The 19,292-nt window shown below is 40.4% G+C and overlaps 1 protein-coding gene across 1 annotated transcript in view; it reads right to left on the reverse strand.

Moving 5' to 3' along the window:
• The window catches only part of CSE1L (chromosome segregation 1 like), a 42,013-nt gene extending 23,579 nt beyond the window's left edge, over nucleotides 1–18,434 (reverse strand). The window contains exons 1-7 of the mRNA XM_036825622.1: nucleotides 18,300–18,434; nucleotides 10,819–10,914; nucleotides 7,008–7,150; nucleotides 4,837–4,938; nucleotides 4,617–4,762; nucleotides 3,896–3,986; nucleotides 1,861–1,968 (exon numbers count right to left, since the gene is read on the reverse strand). Coding sequence (XP_036681517.1) covers nucleotides 1,861–1,968; nucleotides 3,896–3,986; nucleotides 4,617–4,762; nucleotides 4,837–4,938; nucleotides 7,008–7,150; nucleotides 10,819–10,903 — 675 coding nt within the window. The 5' untranslated portion in view covers nucleotides 10,904–10,914; nucleotides 18,300–18,434. The remainder of the gene's footprint in view (nucleotides 1–1,860; nucleotides 1,969–3,895; nucleotides 3,987–4,616; nucleotides 4,763–4,836; nucleotides 4,939–7,007; nucleotides 7,151–10,818; nucleotides 10,915–18,299) is intronic.
• Nucleotides 18,435–19,292: the final 858 nt, after the last annotated feature.

Raw genomic sequence — 19,292 nt, forward strand, 5'->3', positions numbered from 1 at the left:
ATATATTTTGGAGATTAATCCTTTGTCCGATGATTTGTTTGTGAATATTTTTCTCCCATTCTGAGGGTTGTCTTTTGGTCTTGTTTATGGTTTCCTTTGCTGTGCAAAAGCTTTGAAGTTTCATTAGGTCCCATTTGTTTATTTTTGTTTTTATTTCCATTACTCTAGGAGGTGGGTCAAAAAAGACCTTGCTGTGATTTATGTCAAAAAGTGTTCTTCCTGTGTTTTCCTCTAAGAGTTTTATAGTGTCCAGTCTTACATTTAGGTCTCAAATCCATTTTGAGTTTATTTTTGTGTATGGTGTTAGGGAGTGTTCTAATTTCATTCTTTTACATGTAGCTGTCCAGTTTTCCCAGCACCACTTACTGAAGAGACTGTCTTTTCTCCATTGTATATCTTTGCCACCTTTGTCATAGATTAGTTGACCATAGGTGCGTGGGTTTATCTCTGGGCTTTCTATCTTGTTGCACTGATCTATCTTTCTGTTTTTGTGCCAGTACCATATTGTCTTGATTACTGTAGCTTTGTAGTATAGTCTGAAGTCAGGGAGTCTGATTTCCCATCGACAGACGAATGGATAAAGAAGTTGTGGTACATATATACAATGGAATATTACTCAGCCATAAAAAGGAACGAAATTGAGTCATTTGTTGAGACGTGGATGGATCTAGAGACTGTCATACAGAGTGAAGTAAGTCAGAAAGAGAAAAACAAATATCGTATATTAATGCATGTATGTGGAACCTAGAAAAATGGTACAGATGAACCGGTTTGCAGGGCAGAAGTTGAGACACAGATGTAGAGAACAAATGTATGGACACCAAGTGGGGAAAACCGCGGTGGGGTGGGGATGGTGGTGTGCTGAATTGGGCGATTGGGACTGACATGTATACACTGATGTGTATAAAACTGATGACTAATAAGAACCTGCAGTATAAAAAAATAAACGAAAAAACAACTAATACTAAACTTTCTTTGGGTTATTTGTATGGAAATATGTTAATATAAATGTTTCAGATATTACATGAAATTTCTAATAATCTTATGTTCTGGTATAATGTTATAAGTCATAATTCTAGTTATTACTTTAAAATGTGCATCTCAGAAATAACTAAATTTCCTTGTCAACTGCATTATTATGAACTTCCATCAAATCTTTAACCATGGTCATTTTTAAGTCTTTTATCATTTACAGACAGTTCTGGGTGTACTCTGATGCTTTTGCAAAAATGTTCCTATAAAAGGGTTTCATCTTCAAGGAATTCATGGAAAAGACTCTGACAAGTACAGGTTTCTGGTAACTGACTGTACTGCTGAACTGAATGAATAAGCATTTTCAGAACTCTAATGAAAAACTGATGAACTCATAAAAGTGCTAACAAAAGATCAAGATAAAAAAAAATTAATTACATGGGACTGAGTGAACTGGTGAGGATGATTATAATTTTTGTGACTTTCTGTTTGAAAAAAAAAAAAAATCCCACAAGGACTCAGGCAAAAAAATATACAAATCAATTTTCACTGCAAAGTAAAGGAGCTGTTACAGTGGAGGATTACTGGACTGAATGTCAACATTATGACATAGTATGAGTGTGTTTCGTGTTTGGTAATTGCAATCACTGTTGCTTTTGTTGTGGTCATCCATTTACAATGCTTGGTGTCAGTTTATTTATCTCTTGTCAAAAACAAAACAAAACAAAAAGAATGGGGGGAATCAGAAAACAAGCAACTAATGTCTATTTTTTCATGGGGGGGATAAAAAAAAAATCAATGCTAGCAAAGAAGTCTTCATCAAGTGAAAAACTTTATATTTCACATCAAAGCGTAAGAATCAAAAGCAAGAAATAAAACGAAACTTACCTGAAAGTTTAAACTGTAGAACAGTTTTGAGATTAGGATCAGGGAAGAAAAAAGAATCCTCAGGGCAGAGGCATCATTTGCGTGGGTGCTGCAGAGTTCAATAGTGGCCTTGGAAAGAAATTTAGGAAGACGGTTTTAGTGTATTGTAAACCTTAGTGAAAAAGCCTTGTACTAGGCTGAAACTATTCATACATCTTCTCCACAATTTGGCTTTTAAATAGTAGTATACAGTCATTTAGGATTTTTGAAAAAACACGTTAAAGTATATATTTTTAAGTTGTCCATCACAGCACTACTGTAAAGTCCAATATTAATATTTTGGACTAGATCCTTCTACTCTCCTCTGTGCATGTATATAATACATTAAACAAAACTGTCTTTATATGCACTCATTAAATAATTCCCTGCCACCTGGCCTGTAGGTTGTTTGCAATTGTTTGTTATTCTAACTGCAATAAACAAGCTTATGTATAAAACTTTGGGCACACTTCTAGTTTTCTGAGTTTGAGATTCTAGAATTGTATTACCAGTGCAGAACAGTATGCTATGAGTAAGAGTTCTGGAAGCCAGATAGATCTGGATACAACCCAGACACTGTTACTCATAATAAGCATGACTCTGAGTAAGTTATTTTACTGAGTCCCCATCTCCTTATCTGCCTGTAATTAAGAATGATGCCGGGGTTTCCCTGGTGGTGCAGTGGTTGAGAATCTGCCTGCCAATGCAGGGGACACGGGTTCGAGCCCTGGTCTGGGAAGATCCCACATGCCGCGGAGCAACTAGGCCCATGTGCCACAATTACTGAGCCTGAGCTCCGCAACAAGAGAGGCCGCGATAGTGAGAGGCCTGTGCACCGCGATGAAGAGTGGCCCCCACTTGCTGCAACTAGAGAAAGCCCTCGCACAGAAATGAAGACCCAACACAGCCATAAATTAATTAAAAACAAACAAAAAAAAACACTTAAAAAAAAAAATGATGCCTACCTCATAAAATGAGAAAATATACATAAAAGGTCCTCGTAATTTGTGCACACCTACAATGTAAAAGACACTCAACATATGTTGCTAACTATATCCTGGAGTTAGAAAATATGAATATTATGGTTTTCTCAATGAAACGTCAAACTCCAGAAAGCTAGTACCATTTATAATCCAATGGACAGGACACTAGTGTTCATTTCACTGGACTGTGGCTAAAACATTTTTCTCCCACCCGTCCCTCCCTGCTCCTGGCTAAAACTTTTAATGTCATTAAAAAGAAATAAAAATCTTTTCTAGTCCAATAGGTGAAAAATATTGACATTTTGTCCAATTTTATTTTTAAAAATAAAAATGTACTATCAGTAAGATATACTAGCCATGAAAAATCCTGTGCATACTCTGTAATTTAGAAAGTTGTGATTATCACACAACTTTCCTTTCTGAAAACAGGAAATGAGCAGCTTTTCTCAAGTTAGCAAAACTAGGTTTGAGGCCTGGCTCTCTTTTTATTAGCTGTGTGATACCAAACCCTCCACTTTCCTTATCTGGAAAAAAAGGTTAACAATGCTTCTCTTTCAATCTTAAACGAGTTTCAGAAAGATATTTAGGAAAGTTGCTTATGTAATATAAGATGATGTACAGAATTACATCATCATCATTACATCATCATTTAATTATATAAATTAAACTCCATAAACAGTCAAATCAAAATACGGATCTATTCCTTTAGAGACACATACTCAAATACTTGAGTGAAATAATATGACGCCTGGGATTTGCTTTTAACTATTCGTACGAAATCAAAGGGAGAGAGCAAATTAAAAAGAAATAAAATTCTAGTAACCGTTAAACTTGTGTAGTCAATACATGGGATTTCATTCTACCAGCTTCTCTATTTTGGTGTAGATTTGAAATTTTTCAAAAGAAATGCTGCTCTAAACCATTACCTATCAAATATGCTTTCAAAGCAATCTCTTAAACAAAATTTATACAAATATTCAAGCACTTTAAAATATTAAGTAATTAAAAAATACCAGCAAGGTGTTATCACATACCTTAAATAGATTAGTCAAAGGCAAAGCAAAGGCATCCAGAACAAGTTTAATTTCAGTCCATAACTCATTTGACTTAAATTCATGGCGATATCTAGAAAATTAAGGTAAAAGAGGTAAATTTACAAATTTTTGTTAACTGACTTTAGGTCTTCAAGGCTAGATTAGAGAAAAATCTATGGCTAGATAGCTTTCTGAAATAAAAAGGGAATTCAAGCACAGTTTATCAAGACCAGGTATTTCACCAGTAATAGGGCAATATGAAATAAACATCCTACACTTAAGAAGAAACAAACACCATAATGAGAGGCTTATGCTCTTATTCTAGAATTATCATAAAAGAATGACATAGGGCTTCCCTGGTGGCGCAGTGGTTGAGAATCTGCCTGCCAGTGCAGGGGACACAGGTTCGAGCCCTGGTCTGGGAAGATCCCACATGCCGCGGAGCAACTAAGCCCATGAGCCACAATTACTGAGCCTGCGCGTCTGGAGCCTGTGCTCCGCAACAAGAGAGGCAGCGATAGTGAGAGGCCTGCGCACCGCGATGAAGAGCGGCCCCCACTTGCCACAACTAGAGAAAGCCCTCGCACAGAAACGAAGACCCAACACAGCCATAAATAAATTAAAAAAAAAAAAAAAAAAAAAATGACATAATCACAAAAATATACACAAGCAAAAATATTTGAAAAAAGTATTTTAAAAATATGAATTTATATATCAGTACCTTTTAAATAAAGAATGTGCTGTACGAAGGACTCCATTAATAACATGGAAATCTCCACTCTGAAAGCGATTCACCATTTCTGTCAATAAGTCAGGCCATTTCTGAGGGAAATCTTCTCTGCCAATAATGCTAATGGCATCACTTAACTGTGGGGAGGAAAGAGACTAATTAGATGAAAGCTCTATAAACAAGCCCACCTAACAAGCAGGGCCTCACATACCTGCTTCTGAATTTGCTCTGGGCTGCTAAGCATCAGGTGCACTATGTTAGCTTTAATGGCTACTCGGTCGGCTTCGCAAATTTTATTTGGTTCATCTTCAACCTAAAAGCAAAACATTAATGAGCAAGTAACATAAATCCATATCCATGATTGTATGGGTTTGTAGATAAAATAGAACCATATCTCATTTCCTGGTTTCCTAAGAAAAACAGAGGAAGGTAGGGCCTTCCTTCTACATAAATGGGTCACAGATTCCTTTAATAATCTGATGAAAACATTTTTCTGCAGAAAAATGTACCTTCCTTCCCAAATGCAAATATTTTACATACAAATTAAGGAGCTTCTCTGACTCCCTGATGCCAATTAAGAATCTCAGTTCTGTAAGTAAACTAATCAGAACATGTGGTTAAAAATCTTTATACATATATGCTACTCAGCCGATATTCATCTTCAAAAGCTTCAATTTGACCGTTACCTTAAGTCAAAGAAAGGTCTTTTCAATGAAAACTTCTTGACCATTACCAGTTTGAATGCATCCTGGACTACATCGCCCAAAGAGATTCTGGATGAATGGATTTTTAAACATTCTAAAATTCACCAAGTCATTTCTCCACCACATGTGAGAACGCTTGACTATACAAGCTTAAAAACAATATTTACTATTTTTGAATTCTTCTATGGAAAAAAGGTTCTAAATAAATATTTAACCATATTTAAAGCTGATTTTTTAGAAAAACTGACCATTTCTGTCAACTTTAATATTTTCTAAGTATCATTACTGCTATTACTAAAAACATTTCTCACTTTTTTCTTTATCCTAACCCAGAGTTACCTCAACCCCGGCATTACTGACATTTTGGGTCAGATAAATCTTTGTCGTGGGGATCTTTCTTGCGCACTGTAGGATGGTTCCCAGCACCCTCAGCTTCTACTCACTAGATGCCAGACACCCTCCCCACCCCACCCCCAGCGTGGACAACCAGAATGTCTCTAAATATCCCCAGGTTGGCAAAACTACCCCCAATTTAGAACCACTGTCATAAGCTAAGGTAGGGAAAATAACCGTTTCTCAATATGTAACTATACTGATCATTAAACTTGCAGCATAATAAGATTCACCTTATGATTAGAAAATATTTCCATATCCCACAAGACACAGGACTTGTCCTGTGTATATATGTGTAGAATGTATATATATATATATATAAAATGTGGTTTTTTCCAGCTTTATATAATTTTTCCTTGTTCACAATAGAAATTGCTTCAATTACTCATTTAGACTGTATCTTCCCATGTAATGTCTCTTCAGTAGACAGTAAGCTAAAGTTAAATTTCAACCAAACTGGATGTTAAAACAAAGTCTCACACTCTCTAGCAACCTGGGTTATAAAGCTGACTTAATCGATATGAATTTAAATAAAACAGCAACTTGGAAAAACGTCCTGTTTAACTTTTGTCAATTCTTTTGCATTCTCTACATGGACAATCATATCATCTGAGAACATAGACAGTTTTATGTCTTTCCAAATGGTATATTTCCTTTTCTTACTGCATTATCAAGGACATCCCTGGCGGTCCAGTGGTTAAGACTCCGTGCTTCCAATGCAGGGGGCACAAGTTCGATCCCTGGTCTAGGAACTAAGGTCCCACATGCCATGGCAGAAGAATATATATAAAATAAAAAATAAAAAAGACTTCCAACACAATGTTGCAAAGGAGTGGTAAGAGGGGACACCCTTGCTTTGTAACTGATCTTGGTGGGAAAGCTTCAAGTTTCTCACCATTAAGTATGATGTTAGCTATAGGTTTTTCACAGTCTTTACATTGCCGAGAAAATTCCTCTCTATTCCAAATTTACTGAGTTTTTACCATGAATGGGTGTTGGACTTTGACAAATGCTTTTTCTGCACCTAATGATATAGTAATGTGATTTATCTTTTCTTAGTCGATAGGTTTTTGAATGTTGAACCAGCCTTGCATATCTGGGATAAATCCCACTTGGTCATGGTATTTTTATACTTTTGATACATTTTTGGATTTGACTTTTTAATATTTTGTTGAGGAGGGTCCTGCTTTTATCTTTAATCTGTACCTGAATTGTTCAGGAACACTGCATATATCAATCTTATAAACATGCAGGGTCTTAAACTATGTACTCACAAAATACTTACAATTCTCCAGTTTCTTTTAATATAGTTCTTGAATGTTACTGAGGCACACACTTTGATAACATTATCCTGAGACTTCTCCAGTAATGTTAACAGCAACAGTGGGTAATTCTGATTTCCTTCTACAGATTCAAGAAACTTCTCAGCTGTAAAACAATTTCCATGTTAGAAGATTTGTTATTACAAACAAATCTTAAGACTTCATGAATATGTGAACTATGTATATCTCTCTGATTGAAGCATCATGGAAAGATTAGGATATTTTTTCCCTTGGGGAACCTATCACTTTTAGTGCCTCACTTCTCTTATCTATTAAATGAACTATATATGATGTTACATTAAATTTATATAATACCTCAGTTTTCAGATCACTTTACCATCCGTTAACTCACCCGATTCTCACAAACCTATAAGGTGGCCTGATCAGATGATCACCCCATGTGAAGGACAATCTGCTTCTCAGAGAGATTAAGTGACCTCAGGGCAAAATTCATACACCTTGTCTTGTTCCAGAAGGATTATTATTAGTACTATTAGTAATGGTAGTAATATTTCCTTTATAGTACTGTGATTAAGATTAAATGATTAAATGATTAAATTTATGCTAATACATATTATCATTAACCGTATGCGTCTGGTGCTTTACTCACATATGTTAAGTTGTCACTACTACCCAGAGAGGTAGGTAGTATTATCCTCATTTTAAAGACAAGGCCACTCACATATGTACAATGGAATATTACTCAGCCATAAAAAGAAACGAAATTGAGTTATCCGTAGTGAGGGAGATGGACCTAGAGTCTGTCATACAGAGTGAAGTAAGTCAGAAAGAGAAAAACAAATATTGTATGATAACACATATATATGGAATCTAAAAAAAAAAAAACGGTTCTAATGAACCTAGGGGCAGGACAGGAATAAAGACACAAACGTAGAGAATGGACTTGAGGACATGGGGAGGGGGAAGGGTAAGCTGGGACGAAGTGAGAGAGCAGCAATGACATATATACACTACCAAATGTAAAACAGATAGCTAGTGGGAAGCAGCTGCATAGCACAGGGAGATCAGCTCAGTGCTTTGCGACCACCTAGAGGGGTGGGATAAGGAGGGTGGGAGGGAGGCACAAGAGGGAGGGTATATGGGGATATATGTATATGTATAGCTGATTCACTTTGTTATACAGCAGAAACTAACACAACACTGTAAAGCAATTATACTCCAATAAAGATGTTAAAAAGAAAATAAAGACAAGGCCACTGAGGTTAAGTAAGATCACACAGCTAGAAGATTTCATTACTGAAAACGTTTTAGTCCAGTCCTTATTCTACCATACTAGCCCTCAGTTTTCTTCTTGAATTAAACATTTCTAATATCAGCAATAAATTTATACAAAAATTTTACCCATACGTTTTAAACTCATACTACATTTAGGGATAATAAATCTCCTAGGTTTACAGATCACACCATGAAGGTTTATAGCACTTCTAATTTTTCCTGTCTTAAGCTTCATAAGGCAACATCCATTCCAAGGTTCCGATATTTATTGAAAAGGTCTGCTGTTAGCATGTATTATCTTCTACGATTTAACATGATTTAACACCTTTCTTCTTTCCGAATTGAGTCCCAAGAGTTTAACTTCCACCCTCAAAGCCCCCCTGCTTTGTGTCTACCATGTGTTCCTTGGAAGATGAAGAATGCTGAACTGAAAAATATTTTTCAGGACGGGACACACTATGGTTCTGTATGGTTTGTGTGGTTTTACAGAAGGCTTTGGTTGCGTCAATATTTGGTTGGTCAGTATTTTATACCCAGCAACCCCTGGGAAATGCTCTGTTCTTAACTCTTCTCAGAAACATCAATTTATTCCCACATTGTATCCCTGATTCATAAGACAACAGCACCTCAACCTTACAAAGACACAATTATTAAAAATAATTTTTAGTAGACAGTGCTGGCAGAGGTTTTCTGGGAAAGTCTAAGACTAGAGCCATTAATTTCCTTTTATCCAAGAACAAATTACTTCTTTAAGCACTAACAGGAAAATCACAATTTTCCCTCACAGAAATCAAAAGGCCTTTCTAGACTAGGATGGATGCATTAACATGTGTACAATTCTATGTACTATATATAACATATAAAGATATGTGCATGCATTCATCTGGGTCTTCATGGGGTGCTTCCAAAATCCTCTTTATGAGAATGCACATCAGTAAATTCCGAAGCAGCAGATTAAGAGCATTGCTGGTTAATACGGCTTACAAGAAGGACCATCAACTTACTACCCACAAGACACATGTGGCCCCCGGAAATTTGTTTGGTTTGCATGGTGTTTCAAAAATTTTTGAAGTTCATTGCTATCATTTAAAAATGAGAGGGACGGGCTTCCCTGGTGGCTCAGTGGTTGAGAATCCGCCTGCCAAGGCAGGGGACACGGGTTCGAGCCCTGGTCTGGGAAGATCCCACCTGCCGCGGAGCAGCTAAGCCCATGCGCCACAACTACTGAGCCTGTGCGCTAGAGCCTGCGAGCCACAACTACTGAGCCAGCATGCTACAACTACTGAAGCCCGCAAGCCTAGAGCCCATGCTCCACAAGAGAAGCCACCGTAATGAGAAGCCTGCTCGCCACGACTAGAGACAGCCCACACAGCAAGGAAGACCCAATGCAGCCAAAAATGAATGAATGAATGAATTAATTAATTTTTTTAAAAAATGAGAGGGACTTCCCTGGTGGCACAGTGGTTAAGAATCCGCCTGCCAATGCAGGGGACACGGGTTCGATCCCTGGTCCGGGAAGATCCCACATGCCATGGAGCAACTAAGCCCCTGCGCCACAACTACTGAGCCTGCGCTCTAGAGCTCACGACTCACAACTACTTAGCCCGTGTGCCACAGCTACTGAAGCCCGCGTGCCTAGAGCCCGTGCTCTGCAACAAGAGAAGCCACCGCAATGAGAAGCCCGTGCACCACAACCAAGAGTAGCCCCCGCTCGTCGCAACTAGAGAAAGCCTGCGTGCAGCAACAAAGACGCAACTCAGCCAAAAATAAATAAACAAATAAAATTAAAAAAAAAAAAAAAAAAAGATGAGAACACTTCATATAAATATCCTTATTTTTCAAGCCAAGCTGGAAATCTCATCCTGCAAGACTGGTGTGAATCCCCCAGAGTTAGCTGGTTCCAAATAATATTTGCCCCTTAACCAAGGCACTTAACCCCCTTGGCCTGCCTCCTTCATTTACCTTTAGGTGTGACTCCTGTAGGCATTGGAGTTTATAATTCTAAGCGTATACTAAATCTCTAATGAAAACTGGTCAAATTTGGGAGGGGGGAGAGAGGAGGAGGAACTCTAGACCTTAAAATATATTAATTAAATCAAACCCAACATGGTGATTTAAGAGACAGTGTCTGATTACCTAGTTTCATTCACTTAATCACTTTTTAGGCAATTAACTCTTACCTCTCTGCCCTAATTATTATGTCTCTAAAACAGGCAGGTGTATAGCGATTTTCAGAAAGGTCAAGGGACAAAGCATCCTAAACTTACTAGTCCTTTTTACCCCAGAAGGGATAAAAGTTATTTTACTCAAAAAATAAACCAAAAACAAAAAAACCCCACACCACCATATGTTATAGCAGCTATAAGCAGCCAACTAAAGACTTTATGGCTAGAGAATGAAAAATAAACTATGCCTAAGAATTCAAGTGTAAATCTTTTTTTTTTAACTTTTATTTACAAACAGGCATATTGCACAAATGTTTCCCTCACCTGTCCTTTAAGAATAAATCAATCACAAAACAGTATTTATTTTCTTTACCTGGACGTCTGATGGCAGGATCAGGATCAAGAGTCTTCTTTAAATATTCTGTTAGCGTTTGCAAATTTGCATCGCTGAGCTCCATTGCCACAGAACCTAAAACAAAAAATGAGGTTTGGGTAATTGGTCACATGGGGACACAGTGATTTACATAAAAGAATCATTTTATATTACGGGTGTCCCCCTCTCTGAAAGTCATCTACTTGTTACATTTTATGTGTGGGCTTGCTTACTCTTAGCTGCGACAAGGTTCCAGAAGATAAGGTGGGCTTTTTTGAAACAGCAGTGCGATAATTTTGAGACAAAGAAGAAAAAACACACCATAAACTAGGGTTAAAAACACAAATCACTAGGTTTATTTTTTTAAAGCCCCAAAATAAAAAAATTAAAATTTTAAGCATCCTTAACTCTAAGGATCCCAAAGAGTTCTGAGATAAAAAACCAGAATAAATTCCTTTGTGTACAACATGCAACCATAGCTATTGACAACAAACTACATACTGAGAATTTGCACCTGGGAAGATAATTTTGGGGTTCATAAGATGACAGCTGTGATTATAATTAAAAAGCAATTTTCCACACCAAAAGCAAAGTCAACAAAAGCAAAAATAAGCAAGTCAGACTACATCAAACTAAAAAGTGTCTGCACAGCAAAAGGAAACATCAACAAAACGAAAAGACAACATATCAAATGGGAGAAAATATTTGCAAATCATATCTGATAAAAAGGTTAATTTCCAAAACATATATAAAAAAAAACTCATACAACTTGGGAAAAAAAATCCAATTGAAAAATGGGCAGAAGAGCTGAACAGACATTTTTCCAAAGAAAACATACAGTTGGCCAACAGGTACATGAAAAGGAGCTCAACATCATTAAACATGAGGGAATGCAAATCAAAAGTACAATGAGATTAACACCACACACCTGTTAGAATGGCGATCATCAAAAAGACAAGGAGGACTTCCCTGGTGGCGCAGTGGTTAAGAATCCACCTGCCAATGCAGGGGACATGGGTTCGAGCCCTGGTCCAGGAAGATCCCACATGCAATGGAGCAACTAAGCCCATGCGCCACAACTAGAGAGAAGCCTGTGCGCCACAACAAAAGATCCTGAGTGCCGCAACTAAGACCCGACACAGCCAAAAAAAAAAAAAAGCCTAGTTGGAAGACAAGATAAAACTGAAATACCAACTACAGACCTATAATCCCTTTCCTGCAGTTTTGAGATCCAAACATCTATAAACTGAGTTTTTTTTAACAAGTTTGTGGCAAACTCACTTGGCAACAAAACCTGGCCTGAACTGTCTGAGGCTGTAAATATAAATATCTCACTTAGTATGTAAATTTGTTTCACTAAATAATGTATTCGATTGCGGGGCGATACCCCATGCCCCACCGGGGATGCTGCATAATCTACAGCAAGTGCATTTCAAAAAAAAAAAAAATCTGAATTCTGAAACACTTTTGAGTGTAAGTGCCAAATGACTCACACAGACAGCAACTTAACTGCTAGGTTAAGAAGAGAGTCACTGGAGTATTTGTGGTCCAAGACTTCCCAGAGGCTGTGAACTTGAAGGATATATAGATTTGGATAGGCCAAGTGGAATGAGGACCCATCTCATACAGGCAATAGTGTGAGCAAAGTACAGAGATGGTAAGAATCCATAGCTCCTTTGGGGAACAGTGGACTTGGAGGCTGAGCTCAGATCATATAGGTTCCCCAATACTTAGCTGAAGAATTTCATGATTTAATGTACAAAAGAGGAAGGCACTAAAGGTTTTTTGAAATGGGTAAAAACTTAATGAAAGTGGAATATATGTACTTTGGGCTGGTAATGGTTTGCAGATTGGAGTCGAGGAAGAGAACAGAAGATCTATTAGGACACTTTTGTAAAATGGGGGAAGGGTCACAAACATGAACCAGGCACAGTGCTAGATGATACGCTTCACATCATTTCACACAATAACCATTTTACAATCAAGGAAGGCAACTCTGAGAGATTAACTAACTTTCCCCAAGCACACAATTAATAAAGATGAGATTCAAATCAGTCTGACCCTATAGGTCTACCCTATTCCTACTACCCAAGGCTGTCTCTCAAGTGGAAATAATGACCGAGGGCTGAACTAGAGCGAGAGCACCAGCGACAGCAATAGAAAGAACGACGTGAAAAGAGACAGCCAGATTAGAAGTAGGGGGAGGCAGAAGTCAAAGATGACTGAGATTTTGAACAAGACTGATCCAAACAAAAGAAGCCATAACGCTTCATCTCGTCACTAAGCTAGAAAGATTTTATAAAGGGTTATGGCTAATGCTGTGCTTGTGCGGAGTACTCCTCCACAGCCAGAAACCACAACCTGCTAAGGAGACTGATATGTTTGAAACTATCTGCATTCTCCTCAGTACAGTCGTTTTTATCATAAGGGAAGCCAATATGCTGAATGATTTAGTAGATTCCCCCACCTATATATTCACCTCCTTTGACCCAGGGCAAACCACTCTATGGGCATGAATATCAAGTCCTGCTTAACCACACACAGAATTTATCAAGAGGCTACTCTTTCTGGTTTTTATACCAAAAGTTCGGAAAATGCTACGCATCATATTCCCCCTCTTTTGGAGATTCACTTTAAAGGCTTCAGGAACTCAAAGAGTAAGTTATCCATTTAACGTTCTTTAATCGAGTTCCTCCCATCACTTGGCCACCGAACCACTTTACTATGGAACACAAGTTGGAAAGCAGTGATTTAATTCATTTCCCATTCTTTTTTCTGTGTTGCAATGCTGAATCTGTTATGAAATCATGAAAGTTTGCTGTTGCCAAGCAAAACCATTTACATCAGTATATCTGACCTAAAAAAAAAAACTTACTTTGCCACATGCAAATTATTCTACCTTTTGGGATTTATGCAAGGCAACATGTTAGAAACTGTGTGTGTGTGCTGAGGGGATTATAGATGTTAACTGAATCTATTTTGTTGAGTTTTTAAAGACACTCCTCAATAAATCTGCATTTTACTAACTTTCTTCATGACAGAGTCCCATGCAATCTGGCACCTGTCAACCTCGTCTCCTACCTTCTTCTTGCCCCTATGTTCCAGCCCCCAAAGCCTTCTTTATGTTCCTCAAACCAGACGAAGACAGTTCTCTCTGCCTGTAATAATGCCCTTCCTTCTAATTTGATACCAGGTATCATTCAGCTGTCAGCCCACTGTCAAATCCTCAAAAGAGCCTTCCATGACTATCATCTACCTCATCCCTATTGTACTGTTAATAGCATCTATCCTCATCTGATATCTTTGACTTGTTATCTCTTATTTGTAAGCTCCTTAGGGCAGGGACTTTGTAGGTCTTGTTCCTCTCTGTATACCCAGGACCTTCAACACTGCCTGGCACACAGTAGACATTCATTAAGCATTTGCTGCATGAACTAATGGATAAGGCAATATGTCAGAGAACCAGCTAAAACATGGATCCAGTTTGGATTGGAGACTGTTCTCTGAGGGTCAGTTACTAGCAGGCCCGACATAATGTAGGAACTCAGTTACACCTGCCAGATAAACAGTGACCAACTTACTGCCATAATTAGTTTCTGTTCATTCAAAAATGCTTGAAGAAAGATGTGAATTTGAAATCTGTCCTGTATTATTGTTCGTATCTGACAGTGCTAGCACTTTTGTTTCGGAGGCTTGCACTTACTGTCCCGTCTGCCTGGATATCTCTGCCCCTGGAGAGCTTTGTGGCTCACTGCCCGCTTCATTCAGGTCTCTTTGCAAATGTCACCTCTTTTTAGAGACGCTGTCCTGGACCATCGCATCTAAAAGAGCACCCACCTCAGCCACTCTCCATTCTCTTACTCTGTTTTTCCAAGTCAATTTTATCAGGCATATGAATTGCTTTCTTCTCTACCATGCTTTTCCCTCCATTAGACTGTAAGCTCCATGTGAGCAGGGACTTTGTGTTTTGTTCACTGCAATCTCCCTAGACCCTTAAAACAGTGAAGGGTACCTACTACATATTTGTTGTACGATTTTCAAAGGCTACGTACCCTTTATTGATTTTTTTTCCCCATCAAAAAGCACTATCATTCTTCACATTTATTTTGGTCAATTGACTGTGACAACCAGGAAGAGCTGGAGACAACTGATTCTAAGAGCACATGACAGAGTGACCCCATAAAACAACAAAGTTGAAGTGCTAGGGTGGAACTATTTTTAAATTAAAAAAAAAAAAAAAGTGTGTAGGGGGAAAAACTGTGTGAGGCGTGGGGGGAGGAGGATATAAATATGCATGCTACAACCCTGAAAGTTAAAATACTATGTAAGTCCTATATTTTTAATGTTAGTTAAGGGACTAAATGTCAACAAATCCTTTTTCTATCTCCTCAGTGACAATGTCTATACACCCAATTTATAAGCTTAGCCTTGATTTGGGAAAGTATGACAAATCAGGTAATTTTAGAGAATACTCCACAGATTTTCACAATATATCAGCAAGATCAAGGTCTAATTAAATTATCTTATTTGCCACAGGTGAAGGTACTTTGACACTTGGAAATGTTAGCAATATATAAATGTAAAAAGTGTTATTGACAAAAAAAAAAAAAAAAGTGTTATTGACTTTAAAGACTCAAACTAGAAATGAAAAAATTCACTCTTTTGCCTTTAAATAAGGGGTGACACTTTACTTCTCCACTGAGCTATTTTTGGAAATCCCTACCAATACACAAAAAATAAAAAATATGTACCACAATAAATCAATTATGACAGACTTATCTAAATCCCAAGTTCTTCTTGTTGAAAGAATGGCTGGGCCTAAATCTAGCCTCTTCTCACAGGCCCTCAATTACAGATGAAAATTTTTGGAATAAAAGCTTTGCTTTCCAAGGCCATCTCACAGACATCTGTGACATAAGTTGATCCAACATGTGTGCCTTTTCCTTAGATATTTCCTCCACATTAGAGAACCATTCCTGAGGCCTTACATTTGGGGAAAGGGAGAGAGATCCAATAAATGAAAATGAAAACTATCTGGCGCACACACACACATCAAGAACATATCCCAACACCTCAATCCACCCTCTGCTTTTTTTTTTTTTTTTAATAAATTTATTTATTTATTTTTGGCCGCGTTGGGTCTTTGTTGCTGCGCGCGGGCTTTCTCTAGTTGCAGACAGCAGACGCTACTCTTCGTTACGGTGTGCGGGCTTCTCACTGCAGTGGCTTCTCCTGTTGCGGAGCATGGGCTCTAGGCACGCGGGCTTCAGCAGCTGTGGCACGTGGGCTCAGTAGTTGTGGTGCACGGGCTTAGCGGGCATGTGGGATCTTCCTGGACCAGGACTCGAACCCGCATCCCCTGCATTGGCAGGCGGATTCTTAACCACTGCGCCACCAGGGAAGCCCCACCCTCTGCTTTCTAATCACAAGAACATACCAATGAGATGCAAATCCAAACTTTTTACATTGTCTGCAAAGCCCTATGTGATCTGGCCCCTGGATACCTCTCCCTTCATATACTACTCTGTGCAAGCTGGATTTTCCTCAAATATTCCAGGCTTGTTCCTGTCCCGAGCCCTTTGTACTTTCTATTCTCTCTGCCTGGAATGTTCTGTTCCCTCATCTTTCCATAGCTGGTCTCAGCTCAAATGCCACCTCCTCAGAGAAGTTGCCTTCTCTGCCTAGTCTGTCACTATCTGAAATTATCTAGGTCATTTATTTGTATTCTTGTTTCTTTCTCTCACTAAAATATAAGCTTCCCAAGGGAAGGAACTTCGTCCATTTTTGTTTCTTCACTGTATTCACAGAGATTAAGTGGATGCTCAATCAAGTTATTAAATGAATAAAGGAACAATACCAAAGGTAGAGCACTGCCCCCGAAACCCATCTAATACTATACAGGAAATGGTTTTCCTCTATCCCAGTCCCCAACCAGCAGAAATCAAAGTAAACAGAAGGGGAGAGAGAAGTCTCTTGCACTGATGTAAAGAAATGAAAGATTAAGGGTCTTAAGAGGGAAGAGGCTGGGTAGATCAAGTACCAAGAATTATGCAAAAAATGGAGGCCCATTTGACTATGGGGGCCCAAGTGGAGGAGAAAAAGAGCACTGTTAGGATCCAAGAGTAAAAAGCCCCTTTCTGTGCACTATTATTCCAAGGAATAATACTTGCGCATCTACCACGTGGCAAGCAACAGCTATCTGCGTACAACAGTAATGAGACAGGCGAGGTCCTTGCTTTTTTACATCCTAGTAGTTGAGGAAGACAATAAACAAGTAAACTACACGTGATTCTAGCATATGATAAAAGCTGTGAAGTAACTAAAACTCGGGTGATGTGATGAAGAGTTGAAGGAAAGAGATCCTTTGAGAGGTTTGTCATAAAAGGCGTACGGGGAGTGAAACTCGAAGGACAGGGAACCAGCAAAGACCTGATGTTGGTAATTTCCAAGCAGAGGAAAGGCGCGTCCAAACGCTTTATGGAGGACATGAGCTCGGAACATTTAAGAAAAAGAAAGGTCAGCAGTATGGCTACAGTGGCTAAGGAGAAGAGACAGATGGCAGAGGCGGACAATGGTCACCACCGACGGGACTTTGTAAACCACGGTAGTAACTCAGTGGATCCTCAGCCACTTTACGAAGTAGATGTTTTCAACCCCACTTTGCAAATAAGGCAGTGGAGGCCGGAGAGATGAAGAGAGCAGCCCTATGTTACACCCCTAGGGAGAGGCTAAATCTGGAACGGATCCAGGCCTTCTCATTCCAAAGCTGAATTCCATGCTCCGAACGGTATACCACGCCACAGCGTCTCCCCCAAGAGGCGGACCCCGTGTTACCGCGCAGGTGCGTGGACCCCCCGGTGCACGGACTACAAGCTAATCTTCACGAGCAACTCACCAAAGTGAGATCACGAAGCCCGTGTTACAGTCGCGGAGACTGAAGCACTGGGAGGTGCCGCTCCACCGCCTCCTTAATGAGAAAGTGAGGCCAGGGGAAGAGGTGGTCGGGGCGGCTGCCCGCAAGCCCGCTCCGCCGCCGGACAGGCCTGGCTGCCGCACTACGCTCGCGTTGCGGGTGGCCCAGAGCGCCGAGAACGGACGCGCGGGCGCCACCAATGAGAGGCGGCCTTCCCGAGCGGCGCGGCCAATCAGCACGGCGCTGGAGGGGAAGGGGCGGGCGCTGGAGGGGAAGGGGCGGGCGCTGGGGCCAATCTAGTTAGGCCGCGCCTGGGCTGCCCTCGCCCCTCGCAGGCTCGGGGGCCGCCGGGCCTGGGCCTCAGACCTGGGACGCCAAGAGGGGAGGCGAGACCCGTCGGCGAAGACCCTGCCCGAGGGCGCTGCCCGGGACACGGGCCCATATTCCGCTCTCGCCCAGAAGTGCGGTCCTTGCTTCCCAGCGTTCGGAAGTGCCGGGAGCGCCTCATCCCTCCCGCAGCCGGGTCCCAAGAGGCCACTGTGCCAGGCCGTGCACGCCCGCGCCTTACCTCGTGGGGTACGGGTACGGAGAAGGGAATCTCAGCTGCGGACCGTAGCCGGCAATACCCACCCCTGCTGCCGCTCCACCGCACATTCAAACCCCGGCAAAATGGCGCGGCGGCGAGGCTGTGGTCGAGGCGCATGCGTGAGCGGGGACGAGGCAAGGGGCGGGGCCGAGGGCGCTCGGCTCCACCCAGGCTGGACTCGCCAATCGCGGCCCCGCTCTGTGTGCTGACGTCACAAGCGACAATGCCCTTTGGCTTTGAACGCTCCGTAGGGCATCGCAATGCCCATTCTGAGACGAGCACAGATTGGGCGCGTGGCCGCTGCATTGTGGCCTATTTTGATGTCAGGCACCTAGTAGGTCTTATATAACTGTTGAACGAACTGCCCAGAGTCATTTCCAAAGCGTCTCCAATCGAAGAGAACTGTCTGCCCCTCATGGAGCTTATGTTTTAGAGGGAGGAACGGAATAAACAAGATAATTTCAAATTTGATAAGTGCTATGAGTCTTCTCATAGGATTTAAAAACAGAATGATGTGGCAGCAGTGATGTAGAATGTCAATGGGATGGCCAGAGGAGACCTCTAAACCAGTGACAATTGACTTGAATTTCAACAAGGAGACAGCTGTGGATCAGCCTGCAGACCGTTCCGGGAGGAGGGGATGCTAATAGCAAAGGCTCTGAGGCAGGACTGTGCTAGGCTGGGGCTTAAAAAATAAAGTGGAGCATGGCAGGAGATGAAGTTAGGTCAGCAGGGGCCAGATGATGTAGGCCTCTTAAGCCAGTGTTATGTCTTAAGTGCACCCATTACAGGATGACCACCGAATTTATATTTTAAAAGGTCCACCAGTTGCTGCTTGGACTGTATGGGGGGAAGACCTTGAAGCAGGGAGACCAGTGAGGAAGCTGCTGGAGGCATCCAGGAAAGAGACGTTAGGCCTGGACTAGGGTGGGTAGCAGTGTGTGTGGAGAGAAGTGGACAGCTTCAGGATATATT

This window comes from Balaenoptera musculus, chromosome 15, assembly GCF_009873245.2.
Source record: "Balaenoptera musculus isolate JJ_BM4_2016_0621 chromosome 15, mBalMus1.pri.v3, whole genome shotgun sequence".
NCBI lineage: Eukaryota > Metazoa > Chordata > Mammalia > Artiodactyla > Balaenopteridae > Balaenoptera > Balaenoptera musculus.